An 18089-nucleotide genomic window follows, 5' to 3' on the forward strand; every position below is an offset into this window, starting at 1 on the left:
TCCTGTAGATACTACCGATGATGGGGAGGGATCTGCCCATGATGCATTAGGCTGAGTCCACTACTCTCTGCAGTTTCTTACATTCCTGCACATTCAAATTGTCATACCAGACCTTGATTCAACAGTCAGGAAACTTTCAACAGTACATGTGTCGAAGTTCATTAGAGTGTTCGGTGACAAGCCCAACCTCCTCAGAAAGTAATGATGCTGGCTTGCCTTCCTTGTGATTGCATCTACGTGCTGGGCCTAGAACAGATTATCTGATATGTTAACGCCCAGGAATTTTCCATGTTTTAAAGAAATATGGTAATTGTACCAGGCTTTATAGGCAGTTTTGGTCTCTATACCAAGGCTGGTAAATGGTTGAGCACATATTCTCCAGACTGATTCCAATAACAAGGAAGCGATTTAGTGAAAAAGATCCTGTTGGATGGGGCTATTCTCGGTTTTAGAAGAATGAAAAGTGAACACTTTGAAACACATGGCTTGACAGGATAGATGCCAAGTTTGTTATTTACCTTACTGTCAGTGAGATCGATCCACTTTTGGATATCATGGAAAGTTTCCGTCAGGCTCTTGGATATGTCATCTGACTCATCCTCATACTGACCAACTGATTTGCTTGAAGCCACTTCACTTTGTGACTGGGATTGAAGACAGGCATCAGCCAGTGCACATCCTTTCAGACAGAGGGCTTCGATCAGTGCTGACTTTTGCTTCTCCATCTCACTGAAAAGAGGAGAATGATACAGTCTAAGCCCCAGAGATGTTTATTACAGAGTTAACAGTTTCAAGAACATATCAACCAGGTTGAACAATTTTTTTTATTGCATCACATTTATGCATCTTGTTTTGTAAGTCTGCTCAGCCATCTCTGCGTGTGACTGCTGACCTACATTGGCTATATGGACAGCTCCTTCCCCAGCTCCATAACCTCCTCCAGCTTTGCAAACCTCAGAGCTCTTCAGTCCTCCATTGCTGGCATCTTGGAAACCCCATTTTTAACCCCCTTTTTAACCACTTGCTACCTATTAGATGGCAAGCTCTGGACTTCTCTCCGTGAACCTCTCATACTCTTCCTTCTTTAAAACCAAGGTTTTGACTACCCATTCTAATATTCCCAAATGGCATTCAATGTCAAATTGTGTTTGACAACTGTTCTTGTATAACACAGTACAAAAGTTTATTTTGCTTAAGGTGCTACAAAAATACAAGGTGGTGTTGTTATGAGAGGTTACTCACACCACAGGCTTTGATCAGGGCACTTGGTGAACAGTGTTTGTACCGAGTGCTTTGAATAACTGCAGGCGTCAATTAACATGGGAGTAATTTTCACTGTAAGTCAGAGTCAAGTTGGATGGATTAAAAAAAAGCAAATAAACCTATATTTTTTTTTACTAACCAGTCAGGAAGTGCTAAAAGTGATATAGACAAAGTGAGGGAAGTGGGGAAGTGTGTAACGTGGAGTAAAATGAAAAAACATCCACTCTAGATTCAAGAGAGGTAAATGAAAATATTTTCCTAATGGTCACAGACTAGGAACGGAGAATGATGAAGGAACTTGGGTATCTGTCTATTCAAATCAATAAGCCAGTGGACAAATGTAAACTGTAAATTGCAAATGCTAATGGAATCGTGAACTTTACCTTAAAGGGGCTGGAAAAGAAAAATAAGGAGGTTGTGGTTCTGTTTTTTTTTAACTGAGCCTTGATCAGAATAAATCATGAGCAACTATTTGGCGACACAAGGGACTGCAAATGGAGAGTTGACAATTCAAGTTGAGACTCTTCATCTGGACTGATGAAAGGTCTTGACCCAAAACATCGACTGTCCATTTCCCTCCACAGATGCTGCCTGACTCGCTGAGTTCCTCCAGCAGTTTGTTTTTTGTTAATTGTATTTAATATTGGGCAATTCAGAAAAGACAGTAAAGGAGTAAAAAAACAAATTCAACAGAACCATACTGGGCAAGAAACTGTAGGAGGACTTAAGTGAAAGCTTGCATTTAAAAGATTGAGGATGATGTAAATATGATTAGTTGTCATCCATTCTATACCTTGGTGTGTACACATACATGTGGACACAGAGGGAAGCAGCATTGATCTTCCTCCCAGGGCTACATGACAAGGGCTCAGAATAATGCATAGCCTGTGTTAAAAAAAGGTGTTGATCTGTTAACTGTAGTAAATAGAAAGCAGGGAAATGGTGGAGACTCTCAGCGAGGAAAGAATACTATTTCTGATTATAACATGCCTGAGATCAGCTATATAAAATTTTCAACAATGCAGGTTATGTAATACATTTATGAGACAAATTGTGCGGTTATGAGGATCAAGGGTTGGTAAAAGATTTATAGAAGTATTTCTTGGCTACACCAATTCCCTGTAGATGTCACTATTGCAAAAATAACAGGAACACATCTGTTTGCATAGACAAATAGAAGCTGATCCCCTGAAACTTGTCCTGCCAATCATTAAGCTCACGGCTGAACAATTCAACTTCACTCTCTTACTCTATCCTTCATTTCTCAACGTCCTTAAAAATCTACAAGTCTATTGATCTCCAATCCCAAATATAAGCTGCAACAGAAAATCAACAGTCATCTTGAATGGAGAAGTCCAAAGATTCACAGCCTCGAATGCAGCTTTTCACCTGATCCCTTATCCTGAGACAATTTATCACTCTCCAGTTCAGAGGAAAAGGCATTTATTCCAACAAGCCCTCAAAGAATTTTAAAGATTTCAGTCAAGTTTTCTCCCATTTTTTTTGAACACCCAGAGGAAAAGGCATTTATTCCAACAAGCCCTCAAAGAATTTTAAAGATTTCAGTCAAGTTTTCTCCCATTTTTTTTGAACACCAGTGAGTGTGCACCCACCCTCTGCAATGTCTTCATAGGATAAATCCCTCATCCCAAGGTCCAATCCATGGAACATTTGTTGTAATGCCCCCTTCCTCCTGACATGAAAACCCAAACAAGAGAGTCTTCAAGGTGTGATCTAAACAGGCCCCTTGTATATTGTAAAAACTTTCCTACTCTTATATTCCAACTCCCTTACAATAAAGACCAAACTACTAACTGTCTGCTATCCCTATGTGTAATGTTCTATTTTACTTACATAGACACACAAATCCATTTGAACAGGCAACATAATAGAACATAGAAGAGTACAGCACAGGAACAGGCCCTTTGGCCCAAAATATCTGTGCTGACCATGATGCACAGCCCTCATTCCCTTTATGTTTCAGATGTCTATCTAAATGCATCTTAAATGCCACTATTGTGTCTGCCTCCACCACCACCCCTGGCAGCATGTTCCAGGCACCCACTGCTCTCTGTGTAAAAAACTTGCTCCATACATCTCCCTTAAACTTTCCTCCCCTCACCTATGATCTTATTCCTTCTCACGGCTCCTTTCTCCAACCTATCTTTGCATCATTGGGAAACTTGGATATATTACATTTGACTCCTGTCTTTACTCTATGAACAACTTGAAGCCCAGTCTTACTCCCTACGTCATCAAAAAAACTGCAGATGTTGAAAATCTGAAACAAAAACAGAAAGTGCTGGAAACACTCAGTAGGCCAAGCAGCATCTGTGGAAACAGAGTTAATGTTTCAGGTTGAAGACCTTTTGTCAGTTCTAAAACATTAACTTTGTTTCTCTTTATGCTGCTTGACCTACTGAGTATTTCCAGCATCTCCTGTTTTTGTCTCATTAGTCTATGCCTTTCCGATCTTTCAACACGTTCAATTTTTTAAAAAAATCTCTCCTCTGCTCATTTTAACGTATTACTCATTCCTTCTGAGTTCTTACTTTACATAACTACTTTTCATGGATCCCCTCAATTGATTCCATTAGAAATACCACTCACTATTCACGGCACCTCTCAATAGTTCTGTGGAGTTAAGGAACAGTAAAGAAAATGACAGACTTGCTTTCTATAATCCTTTTCATGACTCAGGATATCCCAAACCAACGAAGCACACTTTGAAGTATATACACAACTGTAATGTAGCAAACAGGACATCCAACTTTTGCATAGCAAGATCCCACAAGAGCAAACGATGTGGATCCACCTGCTTTCCAGATCTTGACCAAGGGATAAATATTGGCTGGTTTTAGCAGGTTGAACTCCTCTGCTCTTTAACAAAATAGTACCATGGGATCTTCCTCATACACTGGGCTGACCAGAGCCTCTGTCTGAAACTTAGCACAATGATAAGGCAGCATTTCCTCAATACTGCAACTCCAACCTAGATTTCTGTACCAAAGACTCTGAAGTGGGACTTGAACCTGCAACCTTTTGAACTCAGAAGTGAGATGTTATCAACTGTGGCTCAGTTGATATTATTAAAAATATTTCACAGCAAGTTAATAGCCAGTAAACTTAAACTTAAGTTAATCATATGGACTTGCAGAGAGAGGTCAATTAACCCCATGGCATAGTTTTATTGACAAACTGACAGATTTACACAATAACCAAAGTGCTTTTTCACTGGTTTGGCAGAGTGGAAGGCCTAGAAACACAAGTCTAAACTTCATGAGGAGCAGGTGGATGTTGGGCCATTCTACTTCAAGAGAAGTGAGCCTCTGGGATTAGTTGCAGGCTGGTGTGATGGATTTTGACTTGCTACCTTCATTAGGGAGTTCAGCCAGTTCCTGACTGAGCCTGCAATGGTGGAGAAGGTAAGTTAATTAACAGCTGAAGCACACTTACTCCATATGATGCCTTCAACTAGTCTAGAACATCTGAATGGGTCAAACAGGAACTTTCCAGTCATTGCCTTGAGTGTTCCTGCATTCTACCTCTCCAGGGGTTTATGTGGAGTGTGTTGCAAGGCTGGGGGGCTGTAAGGGGTCCAGAGATGGTGCACAGACCAAAGTGAAGTATGATAAACTCAGTAGCTCAGCTGCTCTGATCTACCCAGACCTTTCACGAGGGCACTTGAGTCAGTAGGTGCACACACATTTGGGTGAGTACCTTTTGATAGCTGCAGCATCTGGTCTTGGGTCAGTCTTCATGGCCAAATAGATCACCAGGGCGTTTTGGTCAATGTGCGAGATAACCACATTGGCCGCTTGAATAATTTCATCGAGCCTCTTCAGCCTTTCCTAGGAAGAGAAAGTAACAGTGTTCCCATTGATGTAGAAAGCAAGAGGAGTCAGAGAAGTTGTTCAGTGCGAGAACAAGTTTGGCTAGGTGGAGGAGACGGTTAGTACTGGGGAACTGCTTGGATCTATGTTCTAGAAAGGAATGTCAGCTGTTCCTTTACCTCTCCACAGATGCTGCCTGACCTGCTGAGTTCCTCCAGCAGTTTGTTTTCTGTCAAACAGAGTTTGAGGAAATCCCAGCAGCACAGTTTGAGAATTCAAATTTAGGTAAAAATGTGCAACAGAAGTAATTGTACATAGGAACATCCAATCTTTTCCCTTTGGGAAGAAAGCTCCATCCTTACTTGCTTTGGGGGTCTGTAAGCGACTCCAGCATCTCCTCAACTTAACTGAATCTTGACTGCCCTGTCAATAACCCCATCTAGTTCTGTTAAATTATAACACAACAGCCATCACTGCCTTCTCATGGCAAAACAAGCTGGACTTGGAAATGACAGTCATATTGCAAGAATGAACCATAAAATCAGCACTGAGGGAGGCCATCCAGTCCATCATGCCCCTGCCAGCTCTCTGAAAGAACAACCATTTAATCCTGCTCTATCCTCACAGCCCTGAAAATTCTTCTTTTTCAGGTACTGATCCAATTCCTCTTGGAAAACTACCTTTAAATCTGCCTTCAGTGGACTTTCAGACAGTGTATTCTAAACCAATCAGAAGTTACTGACATTCCTGCACTGGAAACAATTTATCCTAATATAGTTTTATTAAAATCTGTCATGATTTTTAAACCCCTTCATTCACTCTACCCTTAACCTCCTCTGCTAATAGGAGAACACTCCAGCTTTTCCATTTAAATGAAGCTCCTCATTCCCAAGGACATTCTGGCAAACCCCTGATACACCCTCTCCAACGCCTTAGCATTCTCCATAAAGTTTGGGGCCCAGAACTGGTGACAATGTTCCAGCTCAAGACTTGCAAGTGATTTATGGGTTTGAATATTTGTTTTTAAAGATTGAATTAATGCACAACATGAAATGGAAAAAAAGTAACCTTTTGGCTTATAGAACTAGGTAAGCAACCTAGAGTTTAAATCTCACCAGGTGCACAGAATGATGAAGAAGGCAATGAAACCTGCAACAAAAATCAACAATGGAAAGTTGTTGGATCGTCGTTAAAAACCATGCTCTCTAATTTCCTTCAGGACAGAAAATTTGCCACTTTTCAGGTCCAGTGGCACATAAATCCAGTCTTAAGTAAATAAGTGGATGCAACCTTGAGTGTCTTGTGAAACAATGGGTTGCATGATTTTCACAATGAAGCAATTGTAATGCGGCCATTTAATCCACGTGAAAGATTTTCTCCTTAAGGAATATTCCCTGCAACACCTGAATGGCTGACCTACACTATAGAGGCCGTACAGCTTTAATGTTATCGCTATTCAACAGTGACTCAGACTGACTAGATGAATATGGCTTGTGGATTAAATCAGTGCCTCATGCTGGCTGCTCAATGTACATACGATCACCACCAGCAACACTGAAATTCAGAGATATTGGTCAGTTTTAACACCTTGATTGATCATTCTCAGAGAGTGGCAAACAGGTGGGAATAATGTCTTCACCAAGAGATAGTTTTGTAATGGTGCAGTAGCACCAGGTCTAATTAAAAAGACAAACCTCACCGTTTTGCCACTGCAACTAAAGCAGGAGCCGTCTTCTACAGCGTCAGACCAGCTCCACTAATAAGCAGTGCTTGTAGCAATGTTATAGAAAATCTGGGGGATACGTATAACAGCTGATGTACTAAAAGAATAGGGCAGACTGGGCAATTCAAAATAAGATTCTTGGAATACTTCGTCACTGTCAAGGCCAGCATTTACTGCCCATCCTAAAATGCCCTTGAGAAGGTGCATCGTTGGCAAGGTCACAGGATGCTCCTCCATAAATGATGAAGGGAGTGTCAAGTCAGAATGAGGAGTGACTCATAGAACGTGGAGGTGGTGGGGATCCTACATGTCTGTGGACCTCGTCCTCTTAGACGTTGGAGGTTGCAGGTTTGGGTGGAGTTGTCAATTGTTAAATCACCTTCATTATATACTGTACCACAACTGCTTGAAGTAAATAAGAGAGCATAAAGAACACATAGGAAGGAAGAAAACCTTTGCTTCTGTTACTACAGGTATAAGTAGGCAAGGGAAAACACACCTTTCCAGAATCAAGGTTGGTGAGATAAGCGATATGAACAGGTAGGTGTTCAGGGTACGTTGATATCAGTTCCTGGTGCAGATCCAATCTGCGGGAGAAAAACAGATCAATGTTAATCTGGATCTGTAACTGGTGTGGATCCAGAGCTCCCCAGACAGAACTGGCAAGATGCTGAACTCTGAACTCAAAGTCAAGCAGCAGAAATGATGGAATGGATGTAGTAGAAAGGCCTTGAGATGGAAGGTCAGGAAGGTTATTTAAATTTGAACTACTACTTTTCAGGGGTTTAAAGATCAAATAAAGATAAAAAAAAATAAGGATGAAAGCAAACTTTTAATATGCACAGCAGCATAAATCTCCATGAACCAGGTTCAAAACTTATGATCTCGTTAGACGTCCAATTCAATTCCACCTTCCCTCATATTCCCATTTCTCTCGATTCCCTCATCACTTTCAGTTTGAATAAACTGGATGAACACCCATAGCTCCCTGGGATAGAGAATTCCAAGATGCACAATCTGCTTGAGATAAACATTGTCTTATCTCAGTCCTAGATCACAAGATCTTTATCCTGAGACTATGCCCTCCTCATTCCCAATGAGATCACATTTACTCTTCCAAACTCCAGAAAATTCAGGCCCATTCTACACTCTCTCCTTACTGGACAACCTTCTCATCCAGCAATCAATCTAGGGATGGGGCTGCAACACAAAGGCAATTTAACTTTCCCCAGTTAAGGCAGTCCTCAAAGTATGCCTTGCCAGAGCATACATAACTGCAGTAAGACTCCCTGTTCTTCTACTACATCTCTTCGTAATTTACTTTCTACCTTCTTAATTGCTGGCTGTATGTGCACATTAACTTTCTGCATTTCATGAACCCATCACAACTAGATCACTCCCATCACCAGCATTTAGTGGTTTCACACCATTTAAAAAATGTTCTTTTACTCTTCTTAATCGCACCTGGTCCTTGAGGTGTAATCTCACACAGCAATACACAATTGCCAGAGTACATCTTACTTGCAATAAAGGCCAACAATTACCTTCCTGACTTCTAGCTTTATCCATATGTATACTTTGATTCTTCTAAGTATGCCCAAATGATTATGAAGTTCTTGAGAGAAATAAAATACTGTCACAATGGAAAATGTTCTATTCTAGACCATTGCAAAAGGTTGCAATACTCCACTTTGCTGCATCTGCAGACCGTTTGACCTTCCAGTGGGAACAATTCACAGACTAAGCCTTCTTACCACTAACACGATGTCAGATGCAACCCCACCTCACAGCCCTGACGTACAAATGCAGTGAAATCACTGGCATGGATTCATCCTAAATGAAGATCATTGTAGGCATGATCAGCCATCAAGCTCCCACCTTCACAATGAGCTGTATGTCCTAATTTCAGCTAACCATCAGCTCTTAATAGATTGGCTTTGATTGCCTGAATTTGGGTAACATACTTGGGTAGCCACTGTATCTTGAGGTCCCTTAAAGCCTCCTCAAACATCTCCTTTGGGTCTTTTTCCTTGTCTTTGGTTGCTTGTCTTTGTTTCCATTCTTAATCTGTTTGGAGGAGGTATCAGATGGTAGAACACAGTGTGCATGTCCTGAAAACAATTACACTATTAGTATGCATAGAAGGAACCACACATGATCACTGTAACACAGATCAACATGTGCTCTGTTACTCACTGATAGCAAGGTCACCCCCGAATCAGAGTCACCCATTCAAGCCCCAACCCAGAGACTGAGTAGAACTTCAAATGAAGAGTTTCAGTGACAAGTGCACTAGCCAGGAATTTGAATTTGTGTGACCTCATCTGCAACCTCAGCTCCTAAATTTCTGATGTGACCCATTACAAGGTTTACTCACAAAGTTTACTCAATATGCAGCTACCTTGGGGACTCAGAGCTTAAGGATAGCCATGAAGACTATTAAAGGTCTCCTAATTGTGAATGGAGGCTCAAGAAAAAGACAAAGGAGTGTGGGATCCATTGGCATGGCAATTTTGTGCATTCAATATAACAATGCAATATTACTATCCCAACAAAGATACATCTTCCGGTGTTAATACAGGTTTCCTTATATTGCATACCGACTATATTTCTAAAATAAAGTACTTAATTGGCTGTAAAACATCTTGGGACAACCAAGGGCTATGCAGAAAGCTATGGGAATGGAACACAGAGCACAGAAACAGCCCCTTTGTCCCACCACAGCCGTCCACTGCACCCAGTTACCCACATTAGGTCCATATCCTTCTAAACTTTGATGATTCAAATGCTTATCTTTCACTTGACACTCTTTAAAAATAAAACAGTAAAGGGTAGGGTGGAGAGCCGAAGGTGTCTGAAACTCAATCCAAGTTTCCAAGCTCTTGGCAAGGGACACAAAGATCCACCTATGATGCAATGGCTTACAGCAGCTTCTCTCATCGCACACCTGGGAATGTATTGATTAAGGAAGTGAGCGCTGCTGGCAATGCCAGCATTTATCATCCATTCCTAATCGCTCCTGAACTGCAGAGGTGGCTAAGAGTCGATTACATTGGTGGGTCTGGATCACCAGAACAGTCCAAAACAAGCAAGGACAGCAGATTTCTTTCCCTGAAGGAAATAGATAGATTTTACAACAATCTAGTCATTTCATGGTTACTGTTCCTGTAATTAGCTTTAATTCAACATTAATTTAGTTACTTGAATTTAATTTTTCTAGCTGGCATAGTGGGATTCAATCACATCTCCTTGGATCCATGGTCCAAGACCCTTGCTGGAAAGCTAGTTCAGTAACTTAACCATGACACCACTCTATCCTCTCCTCTGTCATCACCCATACCTTCTGCTACTGGGATACAAAGCACGAGGATCCCCTCCCTACGACTGAGCACCTCACCCCACTGCTTCAGATATTGCCTCTTACACCAATCCTAATATCACACTAGGTGGTCTGATGATAAGTTTTTGCTTGACATCTGGGAGGTGACTTGATATATTACACCTGAGCCAAAAGGGCAACAGAAATGCAAGTTGTTGGGAGCTGCCGCTAGATGCAAATAAAAACACTCAGTAAAATATTCTTTCAACACAATAAGCTGAAGAACGATTAAACACTTGACCAGTGTTGCCAGGTGCACAGAGCACGGTTGATTAACTCATCCTGTGAACAGAACCATGAAATTTACTTTCTAATGGAGCAATGACCTGCAGCTACAAAACCTTGAACCAGCCAGACTGAATCATCCACACACAAGGAGTACGATTTCAACTTAACATCTGTGCCCAGAAAAAACAATTGTGCAGTTCAGTTTGTAGAACAATTCCGTGCTGAGGGAAGGACCCTTTCTACTTCAAAAACAAAGCTGCTCCATGCAAACATCACCCCTTTAAAGGCACTTTCACTGCCTCACTCCAGGAACAGGGCAGGCTGCTCCATGTTACACAAGATCATTGTGATGTTTAATCTTAAAGAGGAAAAGTCACTGACAACAGCCAGCAGTGGCTGGTTAACAGCAATTAGACTGTTTTTCAGATTCCAGAGGAGTAAACAGAAATTGCAAAGTCCAGCACACAGAAAATCAAAGGCTTGATTTCTACAGCTTCTTTCATGAACTTAGGACGACACAAAGAACGTTATAACCAATGGAGTACTTTTCTTGTAATATACAAAAGGCAACACCCAATGTGTACACAGCAAGCTTCCACAAACAGCCAATGATTATACTTCAGTGACATTAGTTGAGGGATAAGTATTGACTCGGAGGGTGGAGAGAATTCCCCTACTCTTCAAAATAACTGTGGAGGATTAATTTTCATCCTTCTGGGCAATGGCCTCAGTTTTGAGGAGGATGTTAAAGAGAGAGGGGCAGGTGGAAGAGAGCTCCAGTGGGTAAAGCTTCGGAAGGAATGGATGCCAATGGCGGGCCAAAGGGGCAGTGGGATTCTGGAATTCCCCCTCCAGAGGTTGTGAATGCTGGTGGTCAAACTGAAAACAATATTTTTCTGATAGTTGTGGGCATACACAAGGTCTAAGGCAAATAAATAAATAAAATTTGATCAACAGAATCCTGTTGAAAGTTTCCTACATTCTTGCACCAGAATACAGCAAAATCTGCCAGCCAGCTAAATACCAGAACTCTTAATGAGAAACTAATATGCCGTGCAGATCGAAGGAGGTTAGGCTGGGTGATTGCCATATGACTAGAATAAATATCAGCACTTACAGCTTTCTTGCCCATTTCGGTTTTAGAAAGGGTGAGTGCTCCCATAAGATAGCAGCCGATTTCAATTCCTTTGGGAACTCTGTGGGGGGAAAACAAAAAGTGAATTAACATCATCCTTATTCACTGATACAGAGACATATGGGAACAGTAAACACAGCAAGTCAGGGTAGTACAACAGTTGGCAGAAAGAGCCAGGCCCATGCTTCAGCAGGGTTGGGCAGGAAGGAGGATCATAGGTCGTCTGGCCTCAGAGTGGAGATCGGTGGATAGAATGTTCACACTGCTTCTCCTGCGACTGGACAAACTGTTGCACCTTTTTCGCTCTCCACTCCCTTTCCTGTGCAACTCTCTTTTCCCCCTCTTAGGCAGTCCTTTGGGGTTCAGGATGATCTGCTTCCACTTCAGTTCTGTGGCGTACTAGGTGGCAGATGAGGCCAATGTGGCATCTGCAAACGGGATGACAGGCGAGGAAGGAGACGCTTGATGCATGGCTGAGTGGGTGGGCAGCTAGTGTGAGGCAGTAGTCTTCTTCCACCATTTACACTCAACTTTTATGTGCTCCTACCTAATGGACTCCAGTTCCTCAATGTCATTCCAAACACTCCAAGACCATTTTAAGTAGTCATGGGGTCAGGGATTCCCAAAAGAAAGTGGGAATGTTATGCTTTGTCAAGGAGATTTTGAGAACATCTTAAAATAATTTCATCTGTTCACCTGGTCACCTCTTATTGTTGGAGCTTGGAGTAAAGTGCCTGTTTCAGGAGCGAAAAGCAAACTGCTGGAGGAACTCAGCAGGTCAGGCAGCATCTGTGCAGAGAAATGGATAATTTGTGTTTCTGGTCGAGACCCTTCATCTGCACTGTCCAGATGGAGAGTGCAGATGAAGGGTCTCGACCCAAAATGTCAACACTCCATTTCCTTCCACGGATGCTACTCAACCCACTGAGTTCCTCCAGCAGTTTATTTGTTTGCTCTAGATTCCAGCATCTGCAATCTCTTGTGTCTGCCTGTTTCTGGAGTCCGGGTCCTTTGTGTCTCCCTATTTCCAGAGTCTGGTGAGAGGCATTTGACAAACCCAGCTAGTGCCAAATGAATGTAATTAGGGCCTGGGGATGTTGACCTGGGAAAGGATGCTGATGTGGGTTCACATCCTGCCAGTGGAGTTGAAGTATTTTGTGGAGACCTCAGTATCTGAGGTACCTGCTGTAGGGAAGTCCCATCTCAGCAGCATACTGGAGGGCAGGGATTTCACTGCTTGGTAATAGATTTGAAGTCTTGATCTTCAAATCTCTTTTCCCTCAGACCCAAAGGCTGTGCTGGCGCATTGAAGGATATCTGCCATCGCAGACAGATGGCTCCTGAGATGTAGGAAGCAGTTCACACTTACTGAGGTCTCATTGTGGACTTTAACGAGGGTGGTGTTGTGTAGTGGAGGCAGGTAGGTAGGGGGTGGTTGTTTTACAGATATTAATTGTAAGGCCCATCCTCTTGCTTATGTCCCTGAATAACTCAACAATGATTAGGTTTGCATTTGAATATGTGCATACAAATGTATACTGGGGCTCAAGGACCAACACTGGAGAGACTACAACACAAGCTGCTCATTTGTCCTGTAGATTAGCTCCAGTCAAGTGGGAAGATCGTTGGAAATGAGCTGCAGTACAGCAGCAAGAATGATTGAGAAAAGTGTCGAGCCAATGATACAAACTTACTGGACACCAGTCAACACTGAGATTGGATCTGCTGTAGACTTGTTAAGACCAAAAGAAATAGGAACAGGAGTAGACCATTCAGCCTCTATTATTTAATATGATAAATGATTCAAAAATTTTCTCGTCCACTCTCCCATCCTATTACCATAGCTCTCGATTCCCTTAATGATTAAAAATCTATCTCAGCTTTGAACATATTCAAGAAATCAGCCTCCACAGGGGCAAGGAATTTCAATAAAACACAGCCCTTTGAGCAAAATTTCCCTCAGTTCAGTCTTGAATGGACTGCCCGTAATTCTGAGACTACACCCTCTGCTTTCACTGAAAGTGTGCTGCAGCAGAGGCCATTTGAACCACAGTTAAAGCTCTTAAATTCATCACACTTTTCAGAATTTTCTCTGAAACCTTCATTTTTTTTCTTTTAAAGTAATTTAACTTTGAAATATCCTTTTGAATCTGCTTTGATTGCCCTCAGGCAGCACAACTCACAGCATAATGTTCTTTTCCCCTCTCTTTTGTTGCCTTTTTTTTTGCAGAACTTGTGCCTTCTGGTCATCAATTGCTCTTCCAGTAAAAACAGTTCCTCCTTACTCAGATAAACCTTCTCATTAAGCTGCTGTTTTTCTCTGTGCACAGGTTAATGATCTAATTACTTCAGATGTTCAGTATTGAGGAAAGAGCATGGAATGGGACAAAATGGATAACTCCTTCAGAGGGCTAAACGGTCTTCTGTAAGGTGTTTACGCGTTTCCATTTTTTTCCCTTTCCGTAGTACACAAAGCGTTTAAAATGGTGTTCTGTTAAACTCTGCAGTCATGAAAACGTCTCTCAGTCAACATCACAGAGAACTCAATAACTGATCATTCATTTCAATTTACCATTGGCTGCTGCTTTGGCTACACGATGGAAGTATTGCATTGGCTGTCGTGTATTTCCAAATGCAGCAAAGGTATGACAAAGAAAAGCTAAGGTTTTTTTCTGTATCATCTGCAAGGTTCTTATATGAGTTAATAAAATACAAAATTTGAGAAAAGAAAATATCTAACAATGGAATATGGAATGATATTCCACTGGGAGATGGCTATTACTGTAAATTATGCAACATTTCATGTTTTATGCATGCGTCTGATGACATACTATACCATTACTAAATTATTAAGCATGCCAGTAACAAACTGTTTCTTCATTGCACTTGAATCTGCAGGTGGCTGCTGGCGGTTCATATTTTAATGGAAACTTGGGACATTATGAAAAACACAACAAAACTCAGACTCTCGAAAAATACAGTTTAGTACTTTCCCATGTTACAGCAATGTACATTTAGAGAAATGCAACAGTCAATCTGCACAAGAGCTATAAACTGCAATGAGATAATGACTAGATAATCAGTTTCAAGTGGTGTATCTGTCCTAGTGAACTCCCCTGCTTTTCAAATAGGGGATGAGTCTTCAACATCTGCCTGAGAGAGTGGATAAGTCCAACAACTCAAGTGAAAGGGGCACTTTCTATAGTGGAGGAATCCCTCAGGACAAGACTGGAGTGTCAACTTTCATTTTGTGCTCTTGCTCAAAGCTTGAATCCACAACTTCTTACTCAGAGATGGGAGTCTCTCCTACCGAGCAACAGAAATGAAGGCAGTTCCTTTCTACAGATGTACAGTGGAGAGTATTCTGACTGGTTGCATCACCGCCTGGTATGGAAGCTCCAATTCATCGCAAGAGGCTGCAGAGGGTTATAGAGTCAGCCAGCTCCATCATGGACACGACTCTCCCCACTATCAAGGGCAACTTCAAGAGCCGGTGCCTCAAGAAGGCAGCATCCATCATGAAGGACCCTCACCATCCAGGATGGTGAGGGTCCTTCTCATCACTACCATCAGGGAGGAGGTACAGGAGCCTGAAGACCCACACTCAATGATTTAGGATCAACTTCTTCCCCTCCACCATCAGATTTCTGAACGGTCCATGAACCCATGAACACTACTTCACTATTCCTCTTTTTGCACTATTTATTTTGCAATTTATAGTAATTTTTATGTCTTTATGTCTTGCACTGTACTGCCGCTGCAAAGCAACAAATTTCACATCATGTGTCAATGAAAATAAACCTGATTCTGATTCTATTGTCCCAACTTTTAGGCAGTCTGATTTAGTAAACTCCACTTGTACTAATTGCTTACTTGTCATCCGGCAATGTAGTGATGTAGAACGGAACGGTGTATTTTGGATCCAGCGTAATGCTGCCAAACTTGTTCTTGTTGAGCAAGGCATTGACATGGGTCCGGTAGATGTCCAGGTTCAATGTGGCTGGGAGCTTGCGGCTGATGTGGAATGGTAAGTCTGTTAACTGTTCCAACTCACTCAACAACTCGTGCCGAATCTGGAGGCGAATCACATAGTCCCCTTTATCCAGCTTCAGTGAGTACTGCGAAGAAATGGAAAGTACTTAATGATAGTTCAGCTTGAATCCTCATTTATTACAGGTGCAACTGGAATGTAGTTAAGCTAGTGTCATGGTTTCATTTATAGGACTTAGTAACATAGTACTAATTATTTGGAGAATGTTAACTTAAGACCTATGATGACCATCTGAAATTTTCTTTAAATTAGGCTGGGGGAGAAAAAAAAATCAGAAATTAAAACTCTAGTCCAAATAAGTGACTTCAAAGTTGTGGTTTGGTATAGAGCACAAATAGTTCACCAATTCTCTTTTCCAGACTTTCACAGTCTATGCTTTATGTGACTCTGAAAGCAAAATGCTAGAAATCTGGAACAAAAGACAATACTGAAAATACTCATCCGGTCAGTTAGCGTCTGTGGAGAGGAAAACAGGCCAGGTCAGTGGTCTGAATATTTCAGTCCGGAGTGATCTGGGAAGGTCAACAATTTGTGACAAAAGAGGCCATTTGACCCCCGACGAGACAGAGAGAGCTCGCCATCTAAACTTATCTTCCAGCACTCGGTCCATTGCCCTGTAGCTATTAGCTTTACAATTAGACCTCCTGTGCTTAAATGTAATCAGGACTTTTTACCTCTACCACACATTCAGGCAGCTGGTTCCAGACCCTGACCTCATCTGGGTAGAGGAAAAACAAATCTTCCTCATCCTTCAATTACTCTAAATCTATGACCCCTGGATTTTGACCCCTCGGGTAAAGGAAATAGGTCCTATTGATGTATTCAGGCCTCTCAAATGTACACGTCTCAAGTAAGGCTCTTCTCAATTTTTGTGTTATCTGCCAACTTCTTCACCATGCCTCTTACATTGAAATCTAAATCATGAATGTATACAATGAAGGCAAGAGACTAAGCACCGAGCCAGTGGAATACATTACATTTCGGTGTACTGAGTCAGGATCCCAAGTCTATCAAGGACTCCATTAGCAATAAATTGACATCAGTTTCAGAGAATCATGGCTCTAACTGAAACTCATGGGTAGAGGTTTCCTGTTAATTTTACTTTAAATTACACCAAAATCCATGTCCTCAAAACTACTCTTGAATTTTAATCCCATCCCCACTGGCCCTTCTTTTCAGTATTGTTAAACATTCCCTGCTCTGTGTGAACCACTCCCTCCACACGTGTGAAATCCAGGCTGATGGCATGGTGTATTTACCATCACTTGGTGCAGTTACCAGATTCCTGTCACTGAGAAACAGAACCATGTGTTTCAGCCTTCAATAGCATATTTTGTTCTCTCAGAGGGTTTTTTTAGAAAGCTCTTCCCCTATGGACAAAAAACTGTTGGAGGAACTCAGCAGGTCAGACAGCACCTATGGAGGGAAATGAACAATTGACGTTTCGGGCTGAGACCCTTCACCAGTCCTGATGAAGGGTCTTGGCCCGAAATATCGACCGTCCATTTCCCTCCATAGATGCTGCCTGACCTGCTGAGTTCCTCCAGCATGTTGTGTTCATTGCTCCAGATTTCCAGCATCTGCAGTCCCTCTTGTCTCTTCCCCCAGGGGTAGTGGATGCAGAATCTTTGAATATATTTAAGGCAGAGATAGACAGATTCTTGACAAGCGAGGAGGTAAAAGATTGCTAGGGCAATGTGCAATTGAGGTTACAATTAACTCAACTATGATCTTACTGAATTGCAGAGCAGGCTCAAAAGGCGAATGGCCTACTCCTGCTCCTAATTCCTCTGATAATCTAGGGGCCACTTCGCAGTGAAAGTTCATTTTTCCAGTCGTACTCCTCCTATCGGATCAATGCAAAGACAGCATTATTCCATCTTACCCTGTCAGGATAAGCATCGCCTGATCCCATCAGCCTCTTGTTCTGATCGAAGAGCATCCACAGCTGACTGTCATATTCCGACTCGTACAACAAGTCGGACAGGAGAGGGCAGCTGGGTGTCACCTCACCGCACTTTGCCTGGAAATAACAACACACAAGGAAAAACAATGATCACCAGGCAACAAACAATGTAATTTGTAAAGACAGCTTGTTCAAGTGAATTTGCACCTCCTCCCACTGTTTTAAAGAAAATTTTCAAGGTGCACTGCAGCAACTCAAAGACCTCCATACAACTCTCTCCTCTGTGATCCCTGCTACTCAGAAGAACAGGAGTAGCAACATGAGAAGAGCATTTCCAAATATCCTTTCAAGTCACAACTCCCAGATATACTAGTTTTTTTTACGGTGCTTGATAAATATCCTGTAATTCTCAAACTAACATTATAAGAGCACCATTACAGAATATCTAATGTTGGACAGAACAGCTCTAATTAAAACACCATTAGGTAGTCATTTAAATGTGCACTCAGTGTTCTTCTGATACTGTGGAGGAATCTGTTACGTGGAAGGTTTTGACAAATTCAATGGAGTT

General features: G+C 41.8%; 1 protein-coding gene across 1 annotated transcript in view; it reads right to left on the bottom strand.

The window, feature by feature from the left end:
* The window catches only part of LOC127573827 (tripeptidyl-peptidase 2-like), a 78238-nt gene that overhangs the window by 9117 nt on the left and 51032 nt on the right, over window positions 1-18089 (bottom strand). Inside the window, 8 exon segments of the mRNA XM_052022336.1 lie at window positions 519-729; window positions 4984-5114; window positions 7319-7406; window positions 8784-8866; window positions 8868-8930; window positions 11544-11622; window positions 15435-15679; window positions 17498-17635. Of these exon segments, the coding sequence (XP_051878296.1) occupies window positions 519-729; window positions 4984-5114; window positions 7319-7406; window positions 8784-8866; window positions 8868-8930; window positions 11544-11622; window positions 15435-15679; window positions 17498-17635 (1038 nt within the window).

This window comes from Pristis pectinata, chromosome 8 (genome assembly GCF_009764475.1).
Source record: "Pristis pectinata isolate sPriPec2 chromosome 8, sPriPec2.1.pri, whole genome shotgun sequence".
Classification (NCBI taxonomy): domain Eukaryota; kingdom Metazoa; phylum Chordata; class Chondrichthyes; order Rhinopristiformes; family Pristidae; genus Pristis; species Pristis pectinata.